This window comes from Platichthys flesus, chromosome 1 (genome assembly GCF_949316205.1).
Source record: "Platichthys flesus chromosome 1, fPlaFle2.1, whole genome shotgun sequence".
Lineage (NCBI taxonomy): Eukaryota > Metazoa > Chordata > Actinopteri > Pleuronectiformes > Pleuronectidae > Platichthys > Platichthys flesus.
The window spans coordinates 1,305,836-1,329,478 of NC_084945.1; the positions used below are offsets into that span (position 1 = coordinate 1,305,836).

The following is a 23,643-nucleotide window of genomic DNA, read 5'->3' on the forward strand; positions in this document are numbered from 1 at the left end:
CTTCTTCACCTTGATCCTGTTTTCATTGTTGCCATGACGACGCCCTGCAGAGCGACAGCCCCACAGTGTGTGTGTGTGTTGAAACCAGCTGTTACACACATTACCCCCTGTGTGTGTGTGTGTGTGTGTGGGGGGGGGGGGGGGGGGGGGTCAGATTTGCAGTCTGCTGCCTCCTGCTGGTCTGAACTGATTTACACAGTGAAACCACAGCAGCTGTTCTCGCTCTGATCAAAGTTCACTCGTAAAGAAAATGTTAACAATCGTCTTTTAAAAATCTCTTTGGCTTCAGAGCAGGTTTTTTATTTGACCTTTGATCTTCAGATGTAAACAACAACAAAGACAGAAACAGATGAAAATAAATCAAGCAGTTCATAAACAAGTGGAACTGATTCTTCTCTCTGGAAAGATTTTAGTGCAACACCTCATTTTACAACTTCATCTTAAACACGTGACAGCGCCACCTGCTGGCAAACAGCAGGGACCTAGATAACCCGCAGCCCCAAGTGGTCAAAATAATCCTATTAAAATAAAATAAAAACATTTCTCTGATGACAACAGATAAAAATATTTGATATATTTAGAATTTCCTTCAGTAGCGACTGATTTTTAAACAGGAAGTTAAACAACATTCATAATTCCTCCATTAAGTAAAAGCCCAATAACAACTAAGCTTTAATTTTTTTTTATAAACAACTTCCTGTCCACTAGTGATTGGTCTAATGTCTCAATACATATAAACAATAAAGTTTTATGAGGCTATTCAATTAAACCTTACTGAAAAAGTGCAAAGTGAGCTCTGATTGGATGGTTGCAGATGTGTAAACAGGAAGTCAGTCTGGATCTGTTTCTACACTTAAAGGCACAGCTCAACATTTCATAAAAATCCTCTTTAATATCTTATATTCAAACAAAGACACCCGCTGACAGGAAGTGACACCCGCTGACAGGAAGTGACCTCACTGCTTGTTGTCCGGTTTCAGGAAGCGCTGTGATTTCTGTCTCGCCATGCGATGCTGCTTCTGCGCCGCCTGAGCGTCTGATATGGCCGCCTGCAGCGCCTGCAGGTCAACATAGCATCAGAGTGAGTGAGGGGCCATAAACATTACAACAAACACACACACACAAACACACACACAATACCTGAGCAGTGTTTGTGTCTCTGAGCTGAAGCTTCCTCACCGACTCCTCATCTCTCTTTGGCAACTTTAACTTCTGCTGCTCCTGATGCACACGGACACACACACATTTATATTTACAGTTTGTTTCAGGTTCACTTCAAGTTTCATTTGCGTTTTATCTCAGGTTCATTTCAGTTTATTTTGAAGGTTTATCTGAAGTTTTATTTTGGTACCCTGCAGTAGAGGTTCAGCTCAGATCCCATCACGGCCGGAGGACGATAGAAGTTCTCAAACAAACACTCCCACTCTTTGTTAAAATGGCCGACAAAGTTGATCTCCTTCACGCACATGACTCTCCTACACAACAAACCAAAGGAAACAGTAAAACAACAATAACACAACAATGCTCGTGAGGCTTTTATTGTGGAGGTCTGTACCTGTTGGTGATGATGATGTTGGTCTTGCTGTGTCCGGGATAGAGACAGTGACGTCTGAAAACTTCTCCGTCCAACTGTTGGATTTGTGAACGCTGGAAACAAACAGTTTGATTATTGATTTAATTTGCGTCTTTATGTTTGAACTGTGACACTGGATTCATCTGAGGGTACAACCTCCACCTAGAACGAACTATGAGTAACCAGAGAATCAACTTGAATGAACTAAACTAAAACAACCAGTAATAGGAGGTAGAGTGAATTAGTGTTAGGTAGTCAGAGTTAGTAAATTGGTGTTATTGTTAAATGGAGCTAGTTAAAGTTAGTGTTAGTTACAGCTAGTTATTTATTAGCATTAGTTGGTGTGAGTGTCAATGATGACAATATTTCAGAACATCTGATTTTCACTGTAGAAAAACTTTTGGTTTATTAAATGATTACTTTTTTTTAAGATTAAAGAATAAGATTTAAATGAATTAATTTAATTATTCAGTTATTTCATATAGTAATCACTGGTATTTACACATGATACCATTCATATAATAACAGTTTTCATTTAATATGCACAGATGTGATGTGTACATTTCAATAACATCTGGAAAAATGAAGAAACTATAAATCGAGAGATGTTTGTGTTGACACATCTGAGAAAAGAGAGTTAGTGAAGAGAGAAGATTTATTACATCTGAGATTTGAACAATAAGATTATACACACACACACACACACACACACACACACACACACACACACACACACACACACACACACACACACACACACACACACACACACACACACACACACACACACACACACACACACACACACACACACACACACCGAATCAGACAGAGTTTCAGTTTAACAGAAAAAACAGGGTCAGAGGTCAGAGGTCAGAGGTCATGCTGAAAAGTATCAGACACAGAGGAACACAACACAGAATTATCAACAATATATAGTTTATAATATAATACAGATAATATAGTACATAATACACTATTAAACAGTTTATACTATAACATTGATATTGTATTATAAAGTACATAATATAACATTATATAGTATATAACATGGTTATATTACATACAATATAATAAGGTATATATTTGCAGGATGAATTTAAATCTGATGTTTATAAAAATATAACTGAGATGACATCTACAGAACAAACAACAATTATCACAAAGTTAAAATAATTCACATAGAGCTTCTATTTTCAATAAAATAATTATAAATTAACTTTTTTAATTAACTAAAATATAATTTATAAATAAAAACAACAGTGAAACATTTTGTCGTAAACAAAGTAAAAACAGTTTGAGGTATGAAGCGAAATTAGTTCCACATATTCAATGATTCATATTTATACAACAATATTTATATATTAAGTATCAGATCAGCAGAGTGAGAAATTAATCATATGATAAATAATGTTTAAAAACTCATGTACAATAAAGTTGCTCAATTCAAACCCTGTTTATTCCTCCTCCGGCTGCATGAGACACAAACAAAAGAGGAAGAAGAAGAAGAGGAAGAGGAAGAGGAAGAGGAAGACGAAGAGGAAGAGGAAGAGGAAGTGGAAGAAACTTTGGATTAGTAATAAATGAAAAATCATTCACACAGACGACGGCTGTGAGTTAAAAAAAAAACACAGCGTTTAGATGTTGATATTATTATGACACTATACTATTTATAATAAATATTATACATATGTATAATATTGTTATTGAGTGAATCGTTTCACGACACACGGTTTTGTTTTCGTGAAGATTCGGTTTCAGAACACGTGATGGAGGCTGACGACAGGAAGTGACATCATACTGTAAAAAGTGAAAGTGAGCAAACCTGGAAAAGATCAAAGCCCTGAGACTCCGTCAGGTCGTAAGGTCGAATGATCCCGTCCTCCCGGATCAGACGCACCGGACGAAGTCTGGTCACTTCCTCTGTTGACTCTGCCACTCTGTGTACACAAACACACACACAAACAGACACACACACAGGTCAGCTATGCGTTTTTAAAGCAGCTCACAACTTCACCTGTGAAACTGAGTCTTTCAAAAACCTGACGCTGGATCAGTTTCTGTGTTTGAGTCACGTCGTGGGATGAACACTGAGTTAATCAGATCGATTCATCTGACTCTGGATCGCTCAGTAAATGAATCAGACTGAAGAAACTGACTCAGGATCAGTGGGCGAGTTAATCGGGTTAAAGAAACTGACTCAGGATCAGTGGGCGAGTTGATCAGGTTGAACCTGACGCAGCCTCATAGATGCACAGATGCTCTTTAAGAATCTCAGGATGTCTCACCTCTGTTGACCTCTACAGTGACGGCATGAAACATAACGATCAACAGGTTATAATGAACTGACTGATGAGTCACATGACAGATGGATCACTGAGGCTGCTGGGAAATGTAGGAACACAGGCAGGTTGTCGAGCCGCTACACGTCAGTGTTTCCTGACTAAATAATAACTATTATCATTATTTACGTATTTAAATTAACTACATGTCTTTAAGTTCTTCTGTTTATTTACTGATATTATTTGTAACTACAAATATTCACATTTGATTCTTGTCCTTACTGTCTTTTATAGGATGCATGCTTTCACACAAGTATCTAAATGTTTTTGTATATTTTAACATTCGATTTCATTTCAAATATAAATTAATATTTGTAAATATTGACATGTTCTTAAATGTTGTCAATTATTTGCAGAATTTAGTCGCCAAGCAGTTTGAAAAAATAAACAAACAAACAAACAAACAAACAAACACTGGGGCTGTTCGTGTTTCTCAGAATCATCAGTTTCAACCAAACTCAGCAGAACCATGTGATCATTCAATCAGCCAATCAGCCAATCCCTGAGGAGGGGACAGGCAGTGCAGAGGGGATTCTGGGTAAGCTCATCAGGTGATGACTCATGATGATGAACACGTATCACTGGATTAGCAGCTGGTCGTTGGTTTGTGGGAAACATGAATCAGGAAGTGAAGCGGGACGGTGACTCTCCTCAGAGGCGTGGCCTCTTGACTCATGATGCTGCAACAGGCTTGGGCGGGGCTTGTAGTGGGCGGGGCTTGTGGCAGTGTTAGAAGAGGAAGTGACATGAGTCTGGAAACGATGGATGGAGTTGATTTGCGACACGATGCACAAACTCACCGTCCGTCCGCTGCACAACAACATGCACACATTTAAAGATGTCTGTTAAAGCTCGTCTCCTTCAACTCGCCGCTCTTATCGGCCTCATCAGCCAATCAGAGTCAACGATGATATTCACAGACCCGTTCCTGACCACAGGAGAATACTTTTTACTTTATTTAAACGTTTACGACGTAAGAAAAGCAGGAAGTGAAGGAGCTGAGCTTTAACACATTTCATGTCAAATACTCAAAACAAAAACCACAAGAAGAAAAAGAAGAAAACTCCGGAGAGAAACGACAAGAGACGGAAACAAAAACAGGAAATGTGAAAATTAGTGAACAGAAGAACAGAGACAACAAACGTTGTGACGCACACAAACAACACAGGAAGTTCATCAACAAACAAAACAAAGCCACCCGAGCAGAGCGGCTGTCGTACCTCTGGATGCCCTGGAAGGTGCTGCTCGCCATGTCCACGATGCCGCCTGTCGGCCGCGCGACCACGCCCACCAAACCTTTACCGATTCCTTTAAAGAAGCCGGCGGCGCCCTCCTTCTTCGCCCCTGAAAAGTCACATGACACCAGCGGAGGTCAGAGTTCAACCTGAGATCTGAGTCACGTGATCATGACGAGAGGAAACTGATGTTTTCCATCTTCAGTCTCTTCTGTAAATTTCATGCATTTAACTTCAGTCGTAGAATCAGAGAAACTTTTACCTTCCACAGGTTTGGTGACGATGCCAGTGAATCCACCCACGACTCCCTGCAGAGAGACAATTGGTTACTGGGTCTCGTCGGCCAATGAGCTGCCGCCAGACGATGACATCACATCTGAACAAACTCGTTACCTTCAACAGTCCTTTTCCTCCTTTAGCCAAACTCGCTCCGAAGTCTTTGGACGGCCGGTTCATCTCCTCTCGCCGTTTCTGTTGATACTCTTTATCCATCGTGATGGCGGCCAGACCTTTACCCACCGAGCCTGTGATCCTGGACACCATACCTGCAGCTCCCCCTGCAGGACGGGAGGAGACAGACAGCTGATGACAGGAACCACAGAGCGGTCACGTGATCACACAGTTTCATTATCTGTGTGTGATTAAGACTAAAGATCGTTGAACCACATGTTTGTCATTTCTCTTTATCGTGGTCATCAGACACTGAATCAGGTGACATCACCGGACGCCACAGCAACATTACCACAGAGTCGTTTCTCACCGGTGAAACACTGGAACTAGATTTTCAGTTTCTTACCGACAGTGTGACCCAACAGGCTGCGAACGCCGATCACCAAACCTTCAGCAAACTCCTCTGGACCCTGAACGGCTCCCTGAGCAACACACAGAATACACACGTGATACAAACCACGTCAATAAAACTAATAAACACATGAGGTCGTAGGATCAGTGAATTCAGAACATTAGAGAGGTTATATCGGAGTTCCAGTCTCTACGTTACCTGGATAGGTTCGTAGAAGAAGGCCTCCACTCCCTCAGACAGACCTCGGATCAGTCCGAACGGATTTCCCAAGACGTCCAGACCCAGAACCAGAACGTACATCTGCCTCAGGAACTGCAGCCACAAAGAAACACGTTTCAAATAAGAGCTTTTCTCACGTGTCACAGGCGGAACGTTGATCCACAGAGCGAGGAGGACGTGAAGAAGACTTCAGGAGAACAAGCAGAAGGTGTCTTCAGCGCGTGGACAGACGAAGACGTAGAGACGTTACCTGCTCGGTGTAGTGTCGGACCACCGCCCACATCAGCTTCTCTCTGCGGTAGAACTGAAACTTCACCTCGAAGAACGCCAGTCTGTCAGGGAGAGACGACCAATCAGCAACGAGCACATCAGACCAGACAGGAAGTCAGACATTTTCTTTCAGAAGTTTGATCATTGTTATTGTGTAACGTTGGATTCATTATTACAACAACACAAAGATTGATGATTTGACATATTGACACGTAGAAGATGAAAACAGAAGAGAGCTTCTCACTTGAAGATGAGGTCGTCGACGTCCGTCAGCGAAGCTCCGAGACTTTTCAACAACAAGTTCAGAGACTGGACGGCTGCTGGTTCCTGAGAGACGTCGTCCCCGCTGGAGCCCAGAGACAGACTGAGGTGAAGCTGGAACACAAACAAACAAACAAACAAACAGGAAACGGAAATATAAACAAAAATCAGCTGAAATAGATCAAATGTATTAAAACACCAACATGAATCAGTTTTTGGACTAAAGGGAGAAGCTGTGATTCTGATCTTCACAGAAAGCTTGAGGGTAAAGAAGGAGGAGTGAGGTGTCCTCACCTTGATGGGGGAGATGTGGAAATGTTCGAAGAAGCTCAGTCCCGACGTGTCGCTGAGCGAAGCCTCCATCAGCTCGGCCTGCAGCAGCTGCAGATCTCTGTCCAGCAGCCGGGACTGAAACACAAACCCTCATGTTAACCTCTGTGAGCTGTTCCTGTGTCGGGGAGTTGAACCGTCAACCTGCTGCCGAGCTCTACCTTCTGCTTGTCGGCCTGGGGGTCAGCAGCCGGAGCAAATAGAGCCAAGATGGCGCCTAGGAAACCCTGATCCAGCTTCACTGCCATCTCCTGAACCAGAGCCATGAAATACCTGAAGAACAGACATTAGAAATCTGTCATATAATAATAATGTTAAAGATAATAATAATAATCAATAGGGTTAACATTCAGAATGTAGGATCCGGGGATCGACCCACCGATCCTGCGGTCAGTGGACGACCCGCTTGACCTCCAGAACGGTGATGAAATACAACAGAGCCTGAGCCTGAACGTTAAACCTGCTGGACACTCACTTGAACTGCATGACGTTACTGTGCTGGTTGAACCTGGTGATGATGGACACGTCGATGAACGGCTTCGGCTCTGAGACGACAGGATGAAGAGACTCAGAACTCTGACCTCTGACCCCTGACCCCTGACCTCACACGGTCACAACGACAGACTCAGATCAAACTGAACAAGACGTCTGATTATTATTCTGTTTGATTCTTAAGTGAAACCTGATGATGAATATTGATGTTTCACTTTCAACAAACGGATTTTGATTATTTATTTGCTCGGTTCTAATTCTAAAAATATTTTTCATCCAACTGAATTTAACAAAACGTTTTAAATATGACGAGGATGACCTGGACTTTTTATCTCAAAGTTGTTTGATGTTAAATCTGTAACTTTTTGTGTTAATCTCTGAAATAATAATCTGAGTTTGAATCTGATAATAATCTGCTGAGTTGATGTTTCCTCACCTGAATCCAGAGCGATGGATTTTGGAGGAGAAACTGGATGAAAGACGATCGGGAAGATGGCACCAGGAAGCTGATTATCAACCTGTACACAGACACATGTCAGAGAGTGTGTTCAGGTTGTGTGTGTGTGTGTGTTCAGTGTGTGTGTTAAATTGTGTGTACCTGTAACCAGTGCAGCTGAGCTCTCAGGCTGCGTTGATGCAGCGACTGCTTGTACTCCACCTGGATCCCAGACAGGAAGTTCCTCCTCACCTGACAGGAAATCGGCTGACGCATCATCATGATGGCGCTGCTGAGGTTCACCTGACAACAAGTGACATCACACCATCTCAGTCAGCTCATTGGACAAACGACTGAAGTGTGTGTTACAGTCTGATCATAAACATCAGGAGAAGTTTCAGATTCCTCACATCAGAACACTGAACTAGATAAGACATGTAGACACATGTCTAAACCAGGGTTCTAACGTTACAGTGATCTCTGATATACACGTTGACCTCTGACCTCCAGGCTGCTCTCCAGTCTGACCCAGCCTCCCTCTGTCTTGCTGCTCAGCTGACTCTGGTACAGTTTCTCCAGAAGGTTGATGTTTTTCTGACTGAACGGTTTCCAACGATTCTTCGGCTTCATCTCCCAAACCACGCCTGAGCTGTACGACAACAGAGAGAGTCAACAACAACAACACACAACTCAGTGGGTCAGTGATAACCAGTGATGAACCAGCTCCAACCTGGTGATGCCAACGTAGGCTATCTCCTGTTGATTGGTGTTGTTGATGAGAGAGAGTCCAAGGTTCTGTAGCGACACTTTCACTTCCTGTTGAAACTGCTCCAGCTCCTCGGCCTGTCGAGCCTTGGACACCACGGCCACGTCTTCGGTGAACAGCACCACCCGCTGCCGTCCGTCCAGGAAGGACACCCAGTGGACCTGAGACAGGCTGTCGTAGGAGAACTGACCCACATCGTCCTGAGGAACCGAACATACAGAAACACTGTCGTTTCAGTCTCTGGTTAAAATATAAAAACTTTAAATGCTGCCGAGTGACTGGTGGTGGGATCAGACCTTCAGCAGGTCCAGTTCTCCTGAATGCTCCATGCAGCTCCAGCTGAGGGTTCGGACGCCCGCCGGGTCGTCCCACACAAACCGCCGCGCCTGACCCGGTTTCAGCTCATGAGCCACCGTCGAGCCGCTGAGGAAGAGAAAGGTGGTAGTTTGATTCCCGTCAATGAGACATGTTCAAAAAAAGGAGTTTCAGTTGTCCTCAGAGAGGACATCATACGCAGCGAGGCTACGTGTTGTGTGTGCACCTGTGTGTGTGTGTGTGTGAGAGTGTTGACCTCTGACCTCTGTCTGAAGCTGATGGTGACCCAGGGTGTGTGGTTGATCATCAGAGCAGGAGCGGCTCCATCATAATAATCAGTGAAGCTTATGACGGTTGAGTGATCGGAGATGCTGACGTCCACGATGATTCCAACACACTGACAAAAAAAAAAAACAACACACACATATATATAAAACTGACGACTGAGGAGAAATGGACTGCTGTGATTGGTCCAGGGGAACTGACCATGTCCAGGCTCATCAGCGTGCCACTGTCCTGTCGGTTGAAGAACAGAAACTTGGAGGCCGATTCAGATCCGACAACACGGACGCACAACTTCCCCGAGGGGTTCTCCGGCCACAGGGGGAGGCACTGCAACACAACAACACAACACAACCTGAAACTCATCTGTTACCATGGAACATCCATCAGAGCTATGACGTCAGAGTCGTGTCATATTCAAAACTAAACTAAAGGAATCACGTTCCTCTGACTCAGCCCTGTGATTGGACGGTTCTCTGGTTGTGAGGTGAGAGGAGACTCACCTCTGTGGAGGAGATGTAGTGCCACCTGGTGGACGTGGGGAGGACCTCTCCCACTTCCAGCTCATAGGAAGACTTGTTGACGAGTGTGAAGAACGGACTCATGGTGACGATCCTCGTCAGGTTGAAGCTGCTCAGCTGGATGCTGACGCCCACCTGACACACGGTAACCAATCAGAAACCAGCACCAGTAACCAGGACCACTAACTCATCAGTAACCAGCACGAGTGACTAAGAGACAGAGACGAATCCTGGTTTTTCATTGGTTATAAATACCAGAGGATAAGTTTAAACAGAAGTTACCAGAAAGTCCATGTTGTCGCCAGGACAACTGACACAACCGTAACTCCCGACGGTGTCGAGGGAGAAACCATCGGACCAGGAGCTGGTGGAGACAGAGAGCTGCAGCTGCAACACACAACACACACACACACACACAATGAACACAATGAGCTGAACGCCTGCTGGGGAGTGAGACCGGATTCAAATGTATTATTCTCGTTAAGTATTAATTAGATATAGTTTTTTACTGAGCACAAGAGAGAAGAGTCAGATGAAACGTCCAGGGTTCATCCTCTGAGGAGCAGGAGCCGGTCTCACCTTGCTCTTACTGAACACAGTTTTCTTCCTGAAGGAGAACAGCACGATGTCTCTGAAGTCCGCCGGGTGCTTGACGCTGACGTCCTCGGCTCGGTACCGCAGCACGCGGGACGTCTTGTTGATGATCCAGTACGGGCTGAAGAGCGACAGCAGCAGCGTGCTCGTGGTCCTGGTCACGTGCACGCTCACGTCCACCGTCAGGCTGGCGTCCGAGTCGCAGGTGAGAGTCAGGTGGAAGAACTCCGGCATGTCTTGCCTGATGCGGACGTGTCCGTGCCAGTCGCGACCCTGATACCTCATGAGCACCAGAGACATGATCTCACCTGAGACACGGGCGTTCAGGAGGTCGGAGGTTCCACCTTCCTGAAGCTCGTACGAGTCCGCGGAGCTCTGAGAAGACAGGTCGGATCAGACCAGATTGAATCAAACCACATCAGAACCAGGAGGAAGCTGTCGTACCTCCATCATGTAGCGGAGCGTGTAGGGCAGCAGGTTGCGCAGCGTGGCCACCGGGTGGAGGTGGATGATGTAGGCCGGGTCCCAGTCGTCTTCTCCGTGGCTGGCGATGTGTCGCAGGTCGTCTGGGACGGCCAGCGTGCTGACCATGAGCGGCAGCAGGCTGCTGTCAGCCGCAGGACACTGCAGCAGTGAGCGCACCTCGGAGCTGCGGTGCACCTGCTCCTTCCAGGACACGCAGGTGGAGGACGCTCCGTACTGTCCATCCAGTGGACCGGCTGGACGGACAAACAGCTGACACCTGGAGGACAGACGAGGTCAAACACCAAAACAAACAAAATGAAGAACATAGATGGAAGGCGCTCCGTTGTGTTACTGGGTGCACTGGGAGTCTACCTGTATGTTTCCAAGGCGACGTGAAACTCTGTCCCCGGCTCGGCCTGTCCCACGCGCTCCAGACCGCGGGACACCGGACAGTACCTCAGGACGGTGAACGGCACAGAGAAGTGATTTTTGATCTGAAATACAAACAGAGTACAGCGTTGTGCTGCTGTGGAGACGCTCTGGACGCTCTGGACGCTCTGGACCGTGAGGACAGTTTTGATTCTCACCTGCAGCGGCGAGCGGATGGTGATGACCTTGTTTCCCTCGGCGGCGTCGATCTGCAGCAGAACAGAAACCGCCTCCTGCAGCATCGGGCCGCGGACATTGTAGAGACGACGACCTGGTTTGTCCACGGCCACGCTGGCGATCTCGCTGTATCCGCTGGGAACTGCACAATCACACACACGTGTTTATTTCATACATGTAACAGAAACAAGAGCCACGTGAGAGCAGGTCAGGTGACGGGGTCTGACCTATGGTGAGGTGGAACAGGCAGCTCTCCTGCCGCTGCAGCGCCGACAGTTTGCCTCGTGAGGACGGACGGATCATGGAGTGCTCCAGGTCCAGGCTCTGATCCACCGCCAGCTCGTGAAGTTTCCCCTGTGATGATACTCCCACCAGCCTGAGGGTGGCGCTGTGCTGCACGATGAGAGGGATCCCAAGAGAGTTCCTGATGGTGAAGGGGGCCTTCTCCTTCAGATACGGGTCAAAGGTGGAGGCTGTGCCCTCAGAGAAAGCCTGATCAACAAAACACCAGAGATAAAGTTTACCTACAAATTAATGAAGTTAATCTACAAGTGAAACAAGTCGATCTATAACTTCATCTATAAAGTAATCTACAGGTTTAACTTCACATTCCACTGAACATGATGTGATAGAGCATGTGATGATGTGATGTGAGACCTTGGTGAGGTTCTGGAAGACGTTGAGGCTGCTCTGAGACACGGTCACGTTCATGGTGTCTTTGGAGCAGATGTGAATCGCTGTTCGAGGTTCAGGAAGAATCACAAAGTCGTCTCCATGAACTGGACTCTTGTCCTGCAGCAGGTTGTTCTTCATCTTCAGAGACACAAACGGATCATCACAGATCATCACAGATTATCAGAGGTCATCACAGAGTGTCTGGTCTGTTTGATGTGAGGGTGAAATCAGGGCCGTGCCTCTCAGACAATGAAACATGATGTGGTAAGTGATGAGTTCAGTTCAGGAGGTTGTGATCCTCATGTTATGTCTGTTTGTGTCAGAACATCTCAGCACACAGGTCCTGGTTCATCACTTTGTTAATCTGTGAAATATTATCCTCTAACACTGTTTCACCATCAGAAACCTTATTCACTGGATTCACTGGAAACTCTAACCAGAGGCTTCACCACTGGGAAAGGATGACGAGGTGTTGATCTGAAGCTGGAGAACTCGTCTCATCAGTTTACCTCCAGCTCCAGGTTCCATCTCCTGCTGCCGCCATCGACTCGTTCGATCAGAGGCTCCCACACGGCGTGGATCTCATTGAAGTAGTTCACCTGCAGATTCCACATGTGTCACATCACATCAGTCACTGATGGTGAGTTTGTTTCTGCTGGTTCAGGCTCCAGTGTGGAGCAGTGGTTCTCACCTCCAGCGTCATGGTGGCCTTCAGCTGCAGCAGAGAAGACCAGTTTTTGGCCGATCCGTTGAAGGAGGACTCGGCCAGCAGCAGAGGGACGGTCTGGTGACCCAACCCAGACTCCAGAGTCACCTGCACCACCTGCGGATCAAACACCACCTCGTCAAACATTAACTGTTTACTTTAGTTTCATGTTCTAACGGTTTGGAGGCGTGAGAGGTCATCCCACCTTGACCTCTGCAGCAAAGCTCTCTCCCTGGTTGCGTCCGTCGGGCTCGGTGAAGCTCTCGGTGACCTCCATGGCCTGATCCACTCCCAGGAACCAGTAGTTACAGTCATAGATGTTCATGACTGACCACAGGTCAGTGACTCCCACTGCGTCTGGACTCTGCTCGTCAGGCTGCTTCGGCGTCATGGCGGCAGTGATGGTCATCACCGTGTTGATGATGAACGGGGAGATCTGAGCAGAGAGCGACACGATGAGTTCCAAACTCTTTTTGTTTTCTATAACAAACCGGTGATGCTCTACACAGACGTCTATAAGCAGTGAATGGACGGAGGCACCTTGACGATGACTTCCTCCACCGTCACTGAGCCGCTCAGCGGTTGGTGGGGGTGCGTTCTGGTTTCCAAAACAACGGAGCAGGGTTTCAACACCTGTGGGACGACAGAGTGGGACAGACATGTCCACGAGCAGGTGAGGACAGATAGAGAGATAGATGGATACTTTATTAATCCGTGTGGATATTCAGATCATCCAGTAGCTTGTACACTTAAACACATCACTGACATACAAACATGAATCACACACGGAGAACATATTTACAGAAACAGGAATGCAATGATGTGATTGTGTCAGTGTCCAGTAGGAAAGTGTTCTTGTGCTGCTGGAGGGGATAGTACAATAAAATATATATATATATAAAAACAACAAAACAAAAAAAAGTGGTAAAGTCTGTGCATGGGACTAGTATAGCCTTAAAGGGATGGACAGTGGGTTGGTATATAATAATGAGAAGAGAAGAGAACGCTTTGATCCTTTTGATCCAAATATAAAGAAACAACCTGAACAAACTGTCCCTCTGTCCATCAGCAGCATCCATGTGAGTTTCAGAATCAGGGTCATGTGATCTTACGGTGGTGACGGCTTTGCCCGCCTCGTTCCGGATGAACGGACACGCCAGGACCTTCAGCTCCCTCAGGTTTGCTTTCATGTTCTGGGATCCGTCGCCTTCGACCTGGAGGTTGAAGTCGCACTGAAACGAGGCCACCAGGGCGGGGGCGTCGGCCTTCATCAGGCTGGCCACGAACACCACCTCCGGGTCCACGACCACCGCCCGCAGACGGGTCCTGACCGCGCCGGCTGCAGAGGGACCAGGGTTTTAGAGCCGGGTGAAGGTTTGTGGGTTGGCTGTGATCCTACTGTGGTTTGTCGCTCTACATCATTGAGTTGTGTCTCTGGGTCTTACCGGTCTTGGCGTCGGCTCGGGGCTCTGCAGTCTGTCTCAGCGGCAGTCTGTCCCCTGGGGCTGGGGCGCTGGTCAGGGCTGAATCCTGTGGCAGAGCCTGCAGGAAGAAATCTGCCACGGCCATGAGGAACTCCACGCTGACACACAGGTAGAGCTTCTGCAGAACCGCCACCACCCCCCGCTCGGCGGCGCCCTGCCGGTACGTCACGTCGATCATGGTCTCCGAGCTCGACTCGTCCCTCCGTCTCACCATGCTGCAAACAAGATGTAAATATCTCATCAAGCAGAGGAGTCACTGATCAATGTTCACACACTCCTCGATTCAACACACTAACACAACTTCTGACTGATTCCATGTGAGAATTATGAGATTTATTTAAAATATTTTACAGTAAAATGACTTTCACATGAGCAGCAGTGAATTTGTACATAGTAACTAATACATATATATATATATATATGTATATTAGTTATCAAAGGATAAACAAATATATTTAGATAAAAGAGTTGAATAGGTCACATGACTCACCGTGAGGTCACCCTCTCCATGCCGGACCTCAGGTCGTCCAGCGTGCAGTCCGTCAGCACCGTGGTCACCTCCATGCTGCCGCTGGCAAACATCCCCCCCGACGTCCTCAGGGACCGGAGGGTGAACTCGCCCAGTCTGAGGTTCTCCAGGTGCTGGAGCTGGAGAGGCTGCAGGGAACAGGAACAACCATCACACACCAGATCCTGGACCAGCTGATCCTGGACCACCTGATCCTGTACCAGCTGATCCTGTACCAGCTGATCCTGGACCAGCTGATCCTGGACCAGTCTTACTGAACTGTTGTTACTGTGACGGACCTGCTGTGGGTCGTCACGGTACAGAACCAGACCAAGAGACTCGATGTTGAACTGGAACTTGACGGACTCCAGAGCTTCATCCTCTTCTTCACTCGTGCTCACACTCGACTTCACAACATCTGCAGACATGAAACCCGGATCAGGACGAGAGCTCCAGAGACGACAGGAACACAAACACATCAACATGTAAATATGATCTGTCCTCAGACCTGCAGGGGGCGCTCCCGCTGCTCGGACAGGCAGACTGATCTCCTGTTTGGGGGCGGTCGGCTGCAGACTCCCAGCCTCTCCCAGATTCTCCATCAGGATCCGAAGCAGCACCTTCAGGTCCTCCTGACTTAGCTCCACCTACAGGCCAAATAGAGACATGGCAGTTATTAACATCCAGAAGCAGAAGCTGAGACCTGAGTCACTGAAGCAGCTTTCAGACCTGGTCTTAAGTTCAGACTAAGCACAAAGACGGATCTGCTGGTCCAATCCGAACCTACGTCCAGACGACTACAGACAATGTGGTCAGATCACTACAGACACTGACTCTTCACTACAGGAGACGACTCTTCAGAAACAACTGACCTTCACTGGTTCACATGTGGACTGGATGTAAAACAAGAGCATGTGATTCTGTGTTAGTTCACGTGTGTTTCTTAACGACGCCTAAAGAGAATTAAACTGTGTGAAGCATCAGAACAACTTTATAACATCTCTGAGGAAAAGTCAGAACGGATATATTCATCATCATTCAGATGTTTTTATGAGAAGAACAACCATCATGGGCTTCAGGTCCCCGTCGATCTCCACAGCCGCCATCTTCTTGTACCAGGAAGCAGCGAGGTTCCTCTTGATGTTCAGGTGCAGGTTGACGGGTTCCAGCAGCTCAATGCTGGGTCGACCGGACTCCAGGTCCAAACAGGTCCTGGAGGAAACAGGAAACCAGTCGTTTGAGAGACTTTTCTGAAAACACGCTCTTATTCTTTCTCCTCTGTTCAACCGACCTCGACAGTTTGAGCTGCGTCAGCTCCACGTCCATGTTGTCCACGACCGCCGGCAGCGGACACCCGTCCACAGCAAGCAGAGAGAAGCTGTTACCCACCGTGATCAGACCCAGGTCCATCACCAGTGCATTCTGGGAGGTGGAGGACTGGGGGACGACAATGAGTGGCGCCTTCAGCTTGATGTCCATGGACAGGCGGAAAGTCTTCTTAGCAAAGTCTCGAACGCTGGAAGCCGCCTTCTCCGCCGCCTGAGCCGTGGCGGCGCTCAGAGCTTCTTTCGCCGTCTGGAAGTTGCTGCTGAAGTTCTGATAGAAATAAATCATGTTTTAAATATCAGTCGATCCTAGACGATAAAAATCTGACTCGAGAACTTGACCAAACTAAACCAAAGGAAGAAAAAGATGTGATTTTTTCTTTGGGTGTCGGAGTGAAACTCACCAGCAGAGACATGAAGAACTTGTGCAGATAAACCACCTGGATGCAGCCGACGTTCAGCTTCACTTTGCCGTCAGTCTGAGACGTGTCGGTGTAGCCGGCGCCCTCGGTGGCGTTCGGAGTCAGACTCATGGAGAAGCTGAAGACTTCGTCCCCCACTATGGAGACAGCCTGGAGGACAGAGGGTCAAAGTTCAACAAGCAGCATCCCCAGTGTCTCACAGTGAGTCTCCCAGTGTTAGAGTCTTATTAATATTCTTATCATTATGAGTCTCTGATGGGACCTTGCTGTGGATGGTTTGAGAATCAACGTCCAGGACGACGACGTCTCGGAGTCGAGCTGAAATAAACGTCTGAGCTCCTTGTTTCACTAAAGATCCGTGAACACCTGGAGACAAAAGACACATCTGTTCAACTTGAGCTGACCATGAAAATCATAACAATTCAACTTAAAACTCAGATGTGGTTCTCTACCCTGGATCTTGATGTCGGCCATGTTGCAGCTCTGGTCACACACTAGCACATTGAAGGCACCCAGTGACATCATCACCTTCAGGTCGATGACATCACTGTCTGCAGGTGACATCGTGGCAGCTGACAGAAAACACAACAACACAACTCGTGAGAGACAAATGGGCCGAAGTTAGTTCATGAAACTAATCTGGAGTGAGGTCAGGAGGAACTGAAAGAATCAGGCTGTGTGTAGATCTACGATGAAGAAAGATTTTAACCTTTTAAAAACAATTCAATGAGAAAAGTGCAAATCTGTGATTCATCATGAACCTGCAGAGGTCAGAGGTCGTCTGCTGAGAAGGGGGTCCCTCACAATCACACAAAGAAAAGAGTGATCGGACCTAAATACCAGGTGAGCATGAGGTGTGTGTGTGTGTGTGTGTGTGTGTGTGTGTGTGTGTGTGTGTGTGTGTGTGTTGTACTGACTGGACTTGGCAGAAGGCGTCTTTTCGTCTGTCTTTGGTTTGACGTCCCTGTCAGAGGACATCATGCTGTCAGACATCAGGGCAGTGGACAGGAAGTCGATGGCAGAGAGCAGAGCCTCAGTGTGAAGCAGGAAGTTTAGAGAGGTGAAGGTCACCTGGAGAATCAGAGACACAGGTACACACATTTAAATACACACACACACAGTCAGCGTGTCATTGTGTGTGTCAGTGTACGTCTGTGTGTGTGTGTGTCAGTGTATGTCTGTGTGTGTGTGTTTGTGCGTTCAGCTCACATTCATCATCTGCTCCGTGTTCTTGTAGCTGGTGGAGAAGTTTGGTGCAGAACGATCGGCCTGAGAAAACACACACAGGTCAAAGGTCAAATCCAATGATGTCAGAACTCTGATCATGTGATCCCAGCGGTCTGACGTCCTCACCCTGAAGTACTGCACTTTGAGCAGCTCGGCTCCGGACTCCACCGACGAGCTGACCAGACACAGCGGCTCGCCACTCGAGTCTGAAACGAGAGGAAGTGATGAGCGCCTGCTTTATGGTGGAAAGGCTACAGGAGGTCACAGACGGCTCTGACCTTTGAACTCCAGGCACTTCATGGTGATCTTCTTGATGTACGTGCTGGCACACATGTCGTACTTCCTCACTTTGGTGTCGATGCCCAGGTGAGCGGCGTGAAGGACGAGGAAGGGCGTCTCCGTCTTCTCTCTGGGCTTCTTCAGGGTCAACAGCACCTGAGAACATGGAGGAGCAGAGAGCAGCTTCAGAACCTGGTGAGGGTCCTTCTCAGGTTCTTTAAGCACAGAGATGTTCTGTCATCTCATACCTCTTTGATTTCAAAGTTCAGCAGGACGTTGATGATGTTTTCAGTCGGACCTCCAATAGTGGGCGGGGTCACAGCAGATCCCGACTGTGGTGACATCACCTCCACCTGCTGCTCAGCAAGCACCGCCCTCTCTGTGGAGGCAGAGCACAGTATCTCAGGGGTCAGCATCTGATTGGACCATTATCACCAGAGTCAGTGGCCCAGATTTCCCATAATGCACCCTGAGTCACCTTGAGCCGCCCGACTTTTGACGTCCATGTCGTGCTCTTTACTTCCTTCACCGATGTTCTCAACCAGGATCTTCATCAGCACGCCGAGGTCTTCCTCACTCAGGCTCATCTGAAACACAGACACAGTCGTCACAGGTGAGTCTTAACTGCTCTTTCATTGGTCAACGTTCAAGCTAGCTCAGTAATGACTTAGCTTAGCATAAGAGCCTTGAGATAACGTAGGTTGTGATGCGATGTTAAAAGCAGATGTGAGACAAACGCTGTCGTCTCGTTCCCAAATCGTTTGACTCAGTTTCTAGAAGAAGGTTTGAGACGTACCTCCAGCGAGCGCAGGACTCCCTGGACCTGGACCGCAGGGATCTCTGTGAACCAGGAAGCTGCAAGGTTCCGGGTGACGAGCAGCTCCAAGTTGATTGGCTGAAGGATCTCGATGTCTGAGGAGATGAGCTGAGAGGAGTCCGGCCTCAGAACGGTTCTAAATAAAGAAAAAACATGTATTCAATATTATATTATTCTGAGTCATGATGATGTAATGGTGTCTCCCTGGGTCAGTGAACACCTGCAGCTGCTGAGCTAACAGCTAAGATGCTATCTGGCTAGGAGCACCATCCAGCTCTGTCATTGGTAAAGGGTCAAAGGTCACCTCAGAGGTGAGTTCTCTCTTGTGTGACTGAGTTTTTAAGCACGTGTGTGTTTGATCTACTCACCTGGAGAGTTTCAGCTGCGTCAGCTTCACGTTCATCTTCTCCACCACCGCCGGCAGAGAGAAACCTTCAACAGGAAGCAGAGAGAAGCTGTTTTCCACCGTGATCAGACCTAGATCCACCACAACTGCATTCTGGGAGGTGGACGACTGGGGGATGATGATGAGTGGCGCCTTCAGCTTGATGTCCATGGACAGACGGAAGCTCTTCTGGGCAAAGTCTCGAACGCTGGACACCGCCTTCTCCGCGGCCTGAGCCGTGGCGGCGCTCAGAGCTTCTTTAGCCGTCTGGAAGTTGTCTACAAACATCTGAAGAACAACACAAAGAAACCGGGAGTGAGACGACGAGCAGAGAGACAGGATGGAGACGCTCAGAGAAACGCTATGAGGCAGGAGAGGGAGTCGATGTGGGGCGTTCATTTCTGTCTCATAAACATTCAGAGGTCAAATGTGAACCTCAGATAAAAACATAAAAAATGATTTCTACATTTATACAAAGTGTATGAGAGGAAACATGAGACTCACAGTTTGAATATTATCTCTGACTCTTAAGTTCCATTGAGAATATCTAATCTATTCATTAGATAATAATAATAAATATCAAGTCTGAATCTGAAACCTGATTGTTCTTATTATGTTCACAGCTTGAAGTTTATGAAACAAGAATGAAGTTCAAACAGATTCAAATCTGTCATGTGATCAGGAAGTGAGGTCACACAGGCAGAGGTCATGTGATTGAGGGCTGGGGGGGGTGAGTGATGGCAGCTGTGTGAGATGAACATGAACAGCACATATGAGGAGATGAACACGAGCAGCCCTCCCTCATCTTTTCTTTCTTCATCCCTCCATCCGAGCTCAGCCAATCAGATGTGACTTTGTTTGTTTTGACCTTCTCACAGTCTCAGACGGGTGAAGTTAAACTGTCAGTGTCTCTTTTTTTGGAGGATGATTTAAACACGTTAACAGACGACTGCTGGATCGTTGTTGCTCGGTTTCACTTTAAATTCTCCAAATCGAAAAAAACGTCTTGAAACTACAGGAGTTTGAACTGCAGCAGAAAAGAGTCGACTCAGATGAGAACACAGACGTCGGATCAACGCGAGTCAACGAGTGCAAATCAGCCGCGGGGTCGAGAACCAGAGATAAAGTAGATCCTGTTAAACCTGGACCTTCTCCTCTAGCGCCTCCCTCAGGACAAACGGGTTACTCTGCATGTTATTCATCAGGATGGAGTTTAAAGTGACGGTGCAGTGAAGCTAAAGCAGAAGGTTTGATCAGCGCTCGTGCTGGAAGCTGTACCTGATCAGCAGACGAGTACTGAAAACAAAAAGAAGCCTGAAAGAACAAAACACATCAACAAGACAAGAAACATGAGAGACAGGAAAGAGACAAACAAACACTTTCACAATAAAGTTCTGTTTAAAAGATTCTGTTATCTATTTATAGTTAACAGATGGTTTATAGTCATTACATCCTGTTAGCATCACCCAGACAGGAAATGAGCTGAACTAACCAGGAAGTTATTTGGAAACATTGATGTTACAAAATGAAAACAATAGAATAAATGTTATATAGTTAACATTTTATTCTGGTTGCTAACCAATCACAGGATCAGCTGATTATGATGCAAAGAAGGTTGTGATAACTTCTGAAATATGATCGTTAATTATTAATAAAAACTAAAACTTCTAAGGCAGTTTAGTTTTTACAGAATAAAATGTTTGTTGGTTATTACCATCAATGATAATTACAAATATTATCCAAAGAGGTGATTGCTGGGAATCTAGATGAAAGTTAATAGAGTGTCTGACATCACACAGAGACAACATGAGACAAATACAGAACATTCAATAAACACAACGGATCCTGAATATATGTGAATATTATCAACACTGTGAATATATAAATGTGTTTTTGTATATAAAGTATTATGTGTAGATTATTCCTTGTTTCTATGTATTTATAGATAAAGCTACTGACCAGCAGCGACATGAGGAACTTGTGCAGGTAGACGATGTTGATGCAGCCCAGACGCATGGAGACCTTCCCGTCCACCTTGGACATGTCTCTGTAGCCGTCCCCCTCCGTCGCCCCCGGCCACAACACCAGTTTGAAGCTGAACACCTCTTCACCCATGATGGACACAGCCTGCAACAAGAGCCAATCAGCTGTCAGAGAAGGCGTGGTATCATCACACACACCGGCGTGATGGGAATCGAACCATGTCTGTCCTCACACCTTCCTGTGGACGGTTTTCAGGTTGACGTCCGTGACCACGATGTCTCGGAGTCGAGCGAACACCTCGGTCTCCTTCGCCTGCACCAACACTGACGCATCGATTCCTGCAGGGGGCGACAGCGAGCACGGTTCAGTCGATGAGCTTCATGAAGGTCGAGTGTGTAGCTGATGATGCTCGTACCTTGGACTCTGATGTCAGCGATGCTGCAGCGGTCGTCACACACCTCCACGTGGAAACAACCCAACACAGCAAACAGCTTGAAGCTGTAGACGCCGCCATCTTTGACTCCTTTAGACACTGTGGGCGGAGCAGAGACAGACGTCCTGTCACTCTCAGGATGTCACGCTCTGACACACTTGTGCTGAGTCACTCACCTGTCCGCCCCGGGCCTGTCTTCTCCACCTGTTTCTTGGAGTCTCGGTCTCGGGCGGTGCTGAGATCTGACGGCAGGGCGCTGTTCAGGTAGTTGATGGTCGAGAGCAGAGCTTTAGTGTGAAGGAGGAAGTCCAGAGAGGAAAACTCCACCTGAGAACAGGAAGGAAACAGCTGTGATCAGCTGACAGGAAGAAAAACGTCTCCTCATTCGTCTCTCAACACAGATCACAAAGAGAACAAGAAATAAAGTCATGAAACAACTTTGAAGCTGAAAGAAATTAATAAAATCAAGAATAAATAAAGCAGCTCTCATTGTGTTGCTCCTCCACTCACCTTCAGTGTCTGCTCAGTGTTGTCGAACAGAGTCTGGAAGCTCGGCCCTTTGGGGTCGGCCTGAAGGACACACACACAGACACACACATTAAAAGACACACACACACATCTGATGCACCTGAGATCATGTGACTCTGTGGTGAACAGGTGACTGGATGATTCTCACCTTGGTGAACTCGACCTTCAGCAGGTTTGAACTCTTCTGCTCTGAAGAACTGATCAGGTGGAGAGGACGAGTCCTGTCATCTGAAACACACACACACACATAAATACACAACAACAACACACACACAACCTTCTATGTGTTTACGTTGAGCTGTTTCAATGGTAACAGCAGTCTCCACCTTCTTGACATTCAGATAACAAACAGTGGTTAGAGTTCGGACCTCCACAGTAGTCCAGTGTGACGCTGCGCAGGTATGAGGTGGCGCTCAGGTCGAAGCTCCGCCTCTTCCCTTCAGCCCCGAGCTGACAGACACTGAGGGACAAGACGGTTTTCTCCTCGTCCTCCTGCCGCGTCAGCTCCAGCAGCACCTGAACACACCACCAGAGGTCCCCGTTACACCGAGCCACATGGCTGCCACTGACCCGGGGACAGAAGAGCCCAACGCACCTCTTTGACCTCGAACTGGAAGTGAAGGTCGATCAGTTCCTCCAGAGCCGAGCGCTGCAGGTCTTCATCAGTCGACTTCTCACTGACGTCTTCATCAGAGTCTGAGAAACATGAAAGGATCAAACAGGAGCTCACGTAGAGTCACAACAGGAACATGTGCAGCCAATCACAATGCAGGAAGCACCAACCGGTTTCCATGGCGTCCAGGAGGGCGGGGGGGAGGCTGAGCGCTCGTGGTCTGACGTCAGCCAATGACCGAACCTGAGGAAGGAAGTACGGCCAAATATGGTGACATCAATGCTGCAGTCACCTGTCAATCAAACTTGTTCCCCTCATGGCTATTATTGTTGGACTTTACCAACTCTACCTTCTCTGTGGGGGTGGAGGGGGAGGAGCCCATGTCTGGCAGGGGGATGCTTTGGACCAGCTCCCAAACGTTCTGGATTTTCTGGTCCGAAATCTTTACATGAAGCAGCGGCAGCTCCCCAGACACCTTGAACCTGAATCACACGTGAGTCAACAGCAAAGTCAGGGGGGGGGGGGGGGGGCAGAGTCAGCAGGAGAGTCAGTGTAGGGACTGGTGTCCACAGGGGAGAGTTACCTGGGCATCCTGGCGTCTTTGGCCACCATGCACTTCGCCAGGTGGAGGGTGAAGTCCATCGGTTGGAGGATGTGTTGAAGTGAGGAACCCTGAAGACGAGCCGACTTCCACACCTCACCTGGAACCAGTTCACACCTGGACTCAGAAAATGTACACACACCTGCGT

The 23,643-nt window shown here is 47.3% G+C and overlaps 1 protein-coding gene across 5 annotated transcripts in view; it reads right to left on the bottom strand.

Moving 5' to 3' along the window:
- Nucleotides 1-262: 262 nt before the first annotated feature.
- Nucleotides 263-23,643, bottom strand: part of vps13c (vacuolar protein sorting 13 homolog C) — a 31,443-nt gene continuing 8,062 nt past the window's right edge. Inside the window, exons 22-85 of one of the 5 annotated variants that reach the window (XM_062389770.1) lie at nt 23,478-23,595; nt 23,244-23,376; nt 23,065-23,137; nt 22,877-22,977; nt 22,650-22,797; nt 22,430-22,509; nt 22,264-22,323; nt 21,930-22,080; nt 21,736-21,852; nt 21,555-21,658; nt 21,297-21,464; nt 20,616-20,651; nt 19,321-19,625; nt 18,932-19,088; nt 18,614-18,722; nt 18,384-18,514; nt 18,135-18,291; nt 17,983-18,062; nt 17,839-17,898; nt 17,547-17,700; nt 17,082-17,201; nt 16,892-16,995; nt 16,612-16,779; nt 16,174-16,478; nt 15,947-16,094; nt 15,391-15,529; nt 15,182-15,300; nt 14,865-15,031; nt 14,336-14,589; nt 14,003-14,229; nt 13,431-13,523; nt 13,096-13,326; nt 12,876-13,007; nt 12,694-12,783; nt 12,167-12,322; nt 11,737-12,001; nt 11,491-11,651; nt 11,276-11,397; nt 10,883-11,180; nt 10,424-10,813; nt 10,127-10,231; nt 9,827-9,979; nt 9,528-9,653; nt 9,305-9,438; nt 9,023-9,149; nt 8,691-8,926; nt 8,465-8,609; nt 8,123-8,263; nt 7,961-8,042; nt 7,508-7,577; nt 7,194-7,305; nt 6,997-7,110; nt 6,686-6,816; nt 6,422-6,503; nt 6,151-6,264; nt 5,947-6,022; nt 5,544-5,707; nt 5,413-5,458; nt 5,136-5,259; nt 3,399-3,513; nt 1,556-1,647; nt 1,352-1,475; nt 1,141-1,221; nt 263-1,058 (exon numbers count right to left, since the gene is read on the bottom strand). In XM_062389770.1, the coding sequence (XP_062245754.1) occupies nt 957-1,058; nt 1,141-1,221; nt 1,352-1,475; nt 1,556-1,647; nt 3,399-3,513; nt 5,136-5,259; nt 5,413-5,458; nt 5,544-5,707; nt 5,947-6,022; nt 6,151-6,264; nt 6,422-6,503; nt 6,686-6,816; nt 6,997-7,110; nt 7,194-7,305; nt 7,508-7,577; nt 7,961-8,042; nt 8,123-8,263; nt 8,465-8,609; nt 8,691-8,926; nt 9,023-9,149; nt 9,305-9,438; nt 9,528-9,653; nt 9,827-9,979; nt 10,127-10,231; nt 10,424-10,813; nt 10,883-11,180; nt 11,276-11,397; nt 11,491-11,651; nt 11,737-12,001; nt 12,167-12,322; nt 12,694-12,783; nt 12,876-13,007; nt 13,096-13,326; nt 13,431-13,523; nt 14,003-14,229; nt 14,336-14,589; nt 14,865-15,031; nt 15,182-15,300; nt 15,391-15,529; nt 15,947-16,094; nt 16,174-16,478; nt 16,612-16,779; nt 16,892-16,995; nt 17,082-17,201; nt 17,547-17,700; nt 17,839-17,898; nt 17,983-18,062; nt 18,135-18,291; nt 18,384-18,514; nt 18,614-18,722; nt 18,932-19,088; nt 19,321-19,625; nt 20,616-20,651; nt 21,297-21,464; nt 21,555-21,658; nt 21,736-21,852; nt 21,930-22,080; nt 22,264-22,323; nt 22,430-22,509; nt 22,650-22,797; nt 22,877-22,977; nt 23,065-23,137; nt 23,244-23,376; nt 23,478-23,595 (8,927 nt within the window). In that variant the 3' untranslated portion in view covers nt 263-956. Of the gene's footprint in view, nt 1,059-1,140; nt 1,222-1,351; nt 1,476-1,555; nt 1,648-2,820; nt 3,046-3,398; nt 3,514-5,135; nt 5,260-5,412; nt 5,459-5,543; nt 5,708-5,946; nt 6,023-6,150; nt 6,265-6,421; nt 6,504-6,685; nt 6,817-6,996; nt 7,111-7,193; nt 7,306-7,507; nt 7,578-7,960; nt 8,043-8,122; nt 8,264-8,464; nt 8,610-8,690; nt 8,927-9,022; nt 9,150-9,304; nt 9,439-9,527; nt 9,654-9,826; nt 9,980-10,126; nt 10,232-10,423; nt 10,814-10,882; nt 11,181-11,275; nt 11,398-11,490; nt 11,652-11,736; nt 12,002-12,166; nt 12,323-12,693; nt 12,784-12,875; nt 13,008-13,095; nt 13,327-13,430; nt 13,524-14,002; nt 14,230-14,335; nt 14,590-14,864; nt 15,032-15,181; nt 15,301-15,390; nt 15,530-15,946; nt 16,095-16,173; nt 16,479-16,611; nt 16,780-16,891; nt 16,996-17,081; nt 17,202-17,546; nt 17,701-17,838; nt 17,899-17,982; nt 18,063-18,134; nt 18,292-18,383; nt 18,515-18,613; nt 18,723-18,931; nt 19,089-19,320; nt 19,626-20,615; nt 20,652-21,296; nt 21,465-21,554; nt 21,659-21,735; nt 21,853-21,929; nt 22,081-22,263; nt 22,324-22,429; nt 22,510-22,607; nt 22,798-22,876; nt 22,978-23,064; nt 23,138-23,243; nt 23,377-23,477; nt 23,596-23,643 lie in introns of those variants that run through there. The other 4 variants (XM_062389623.1, XM_062389848.1, XM_062389697.1 and 1 more) reach the window with 4 other exon arrangements.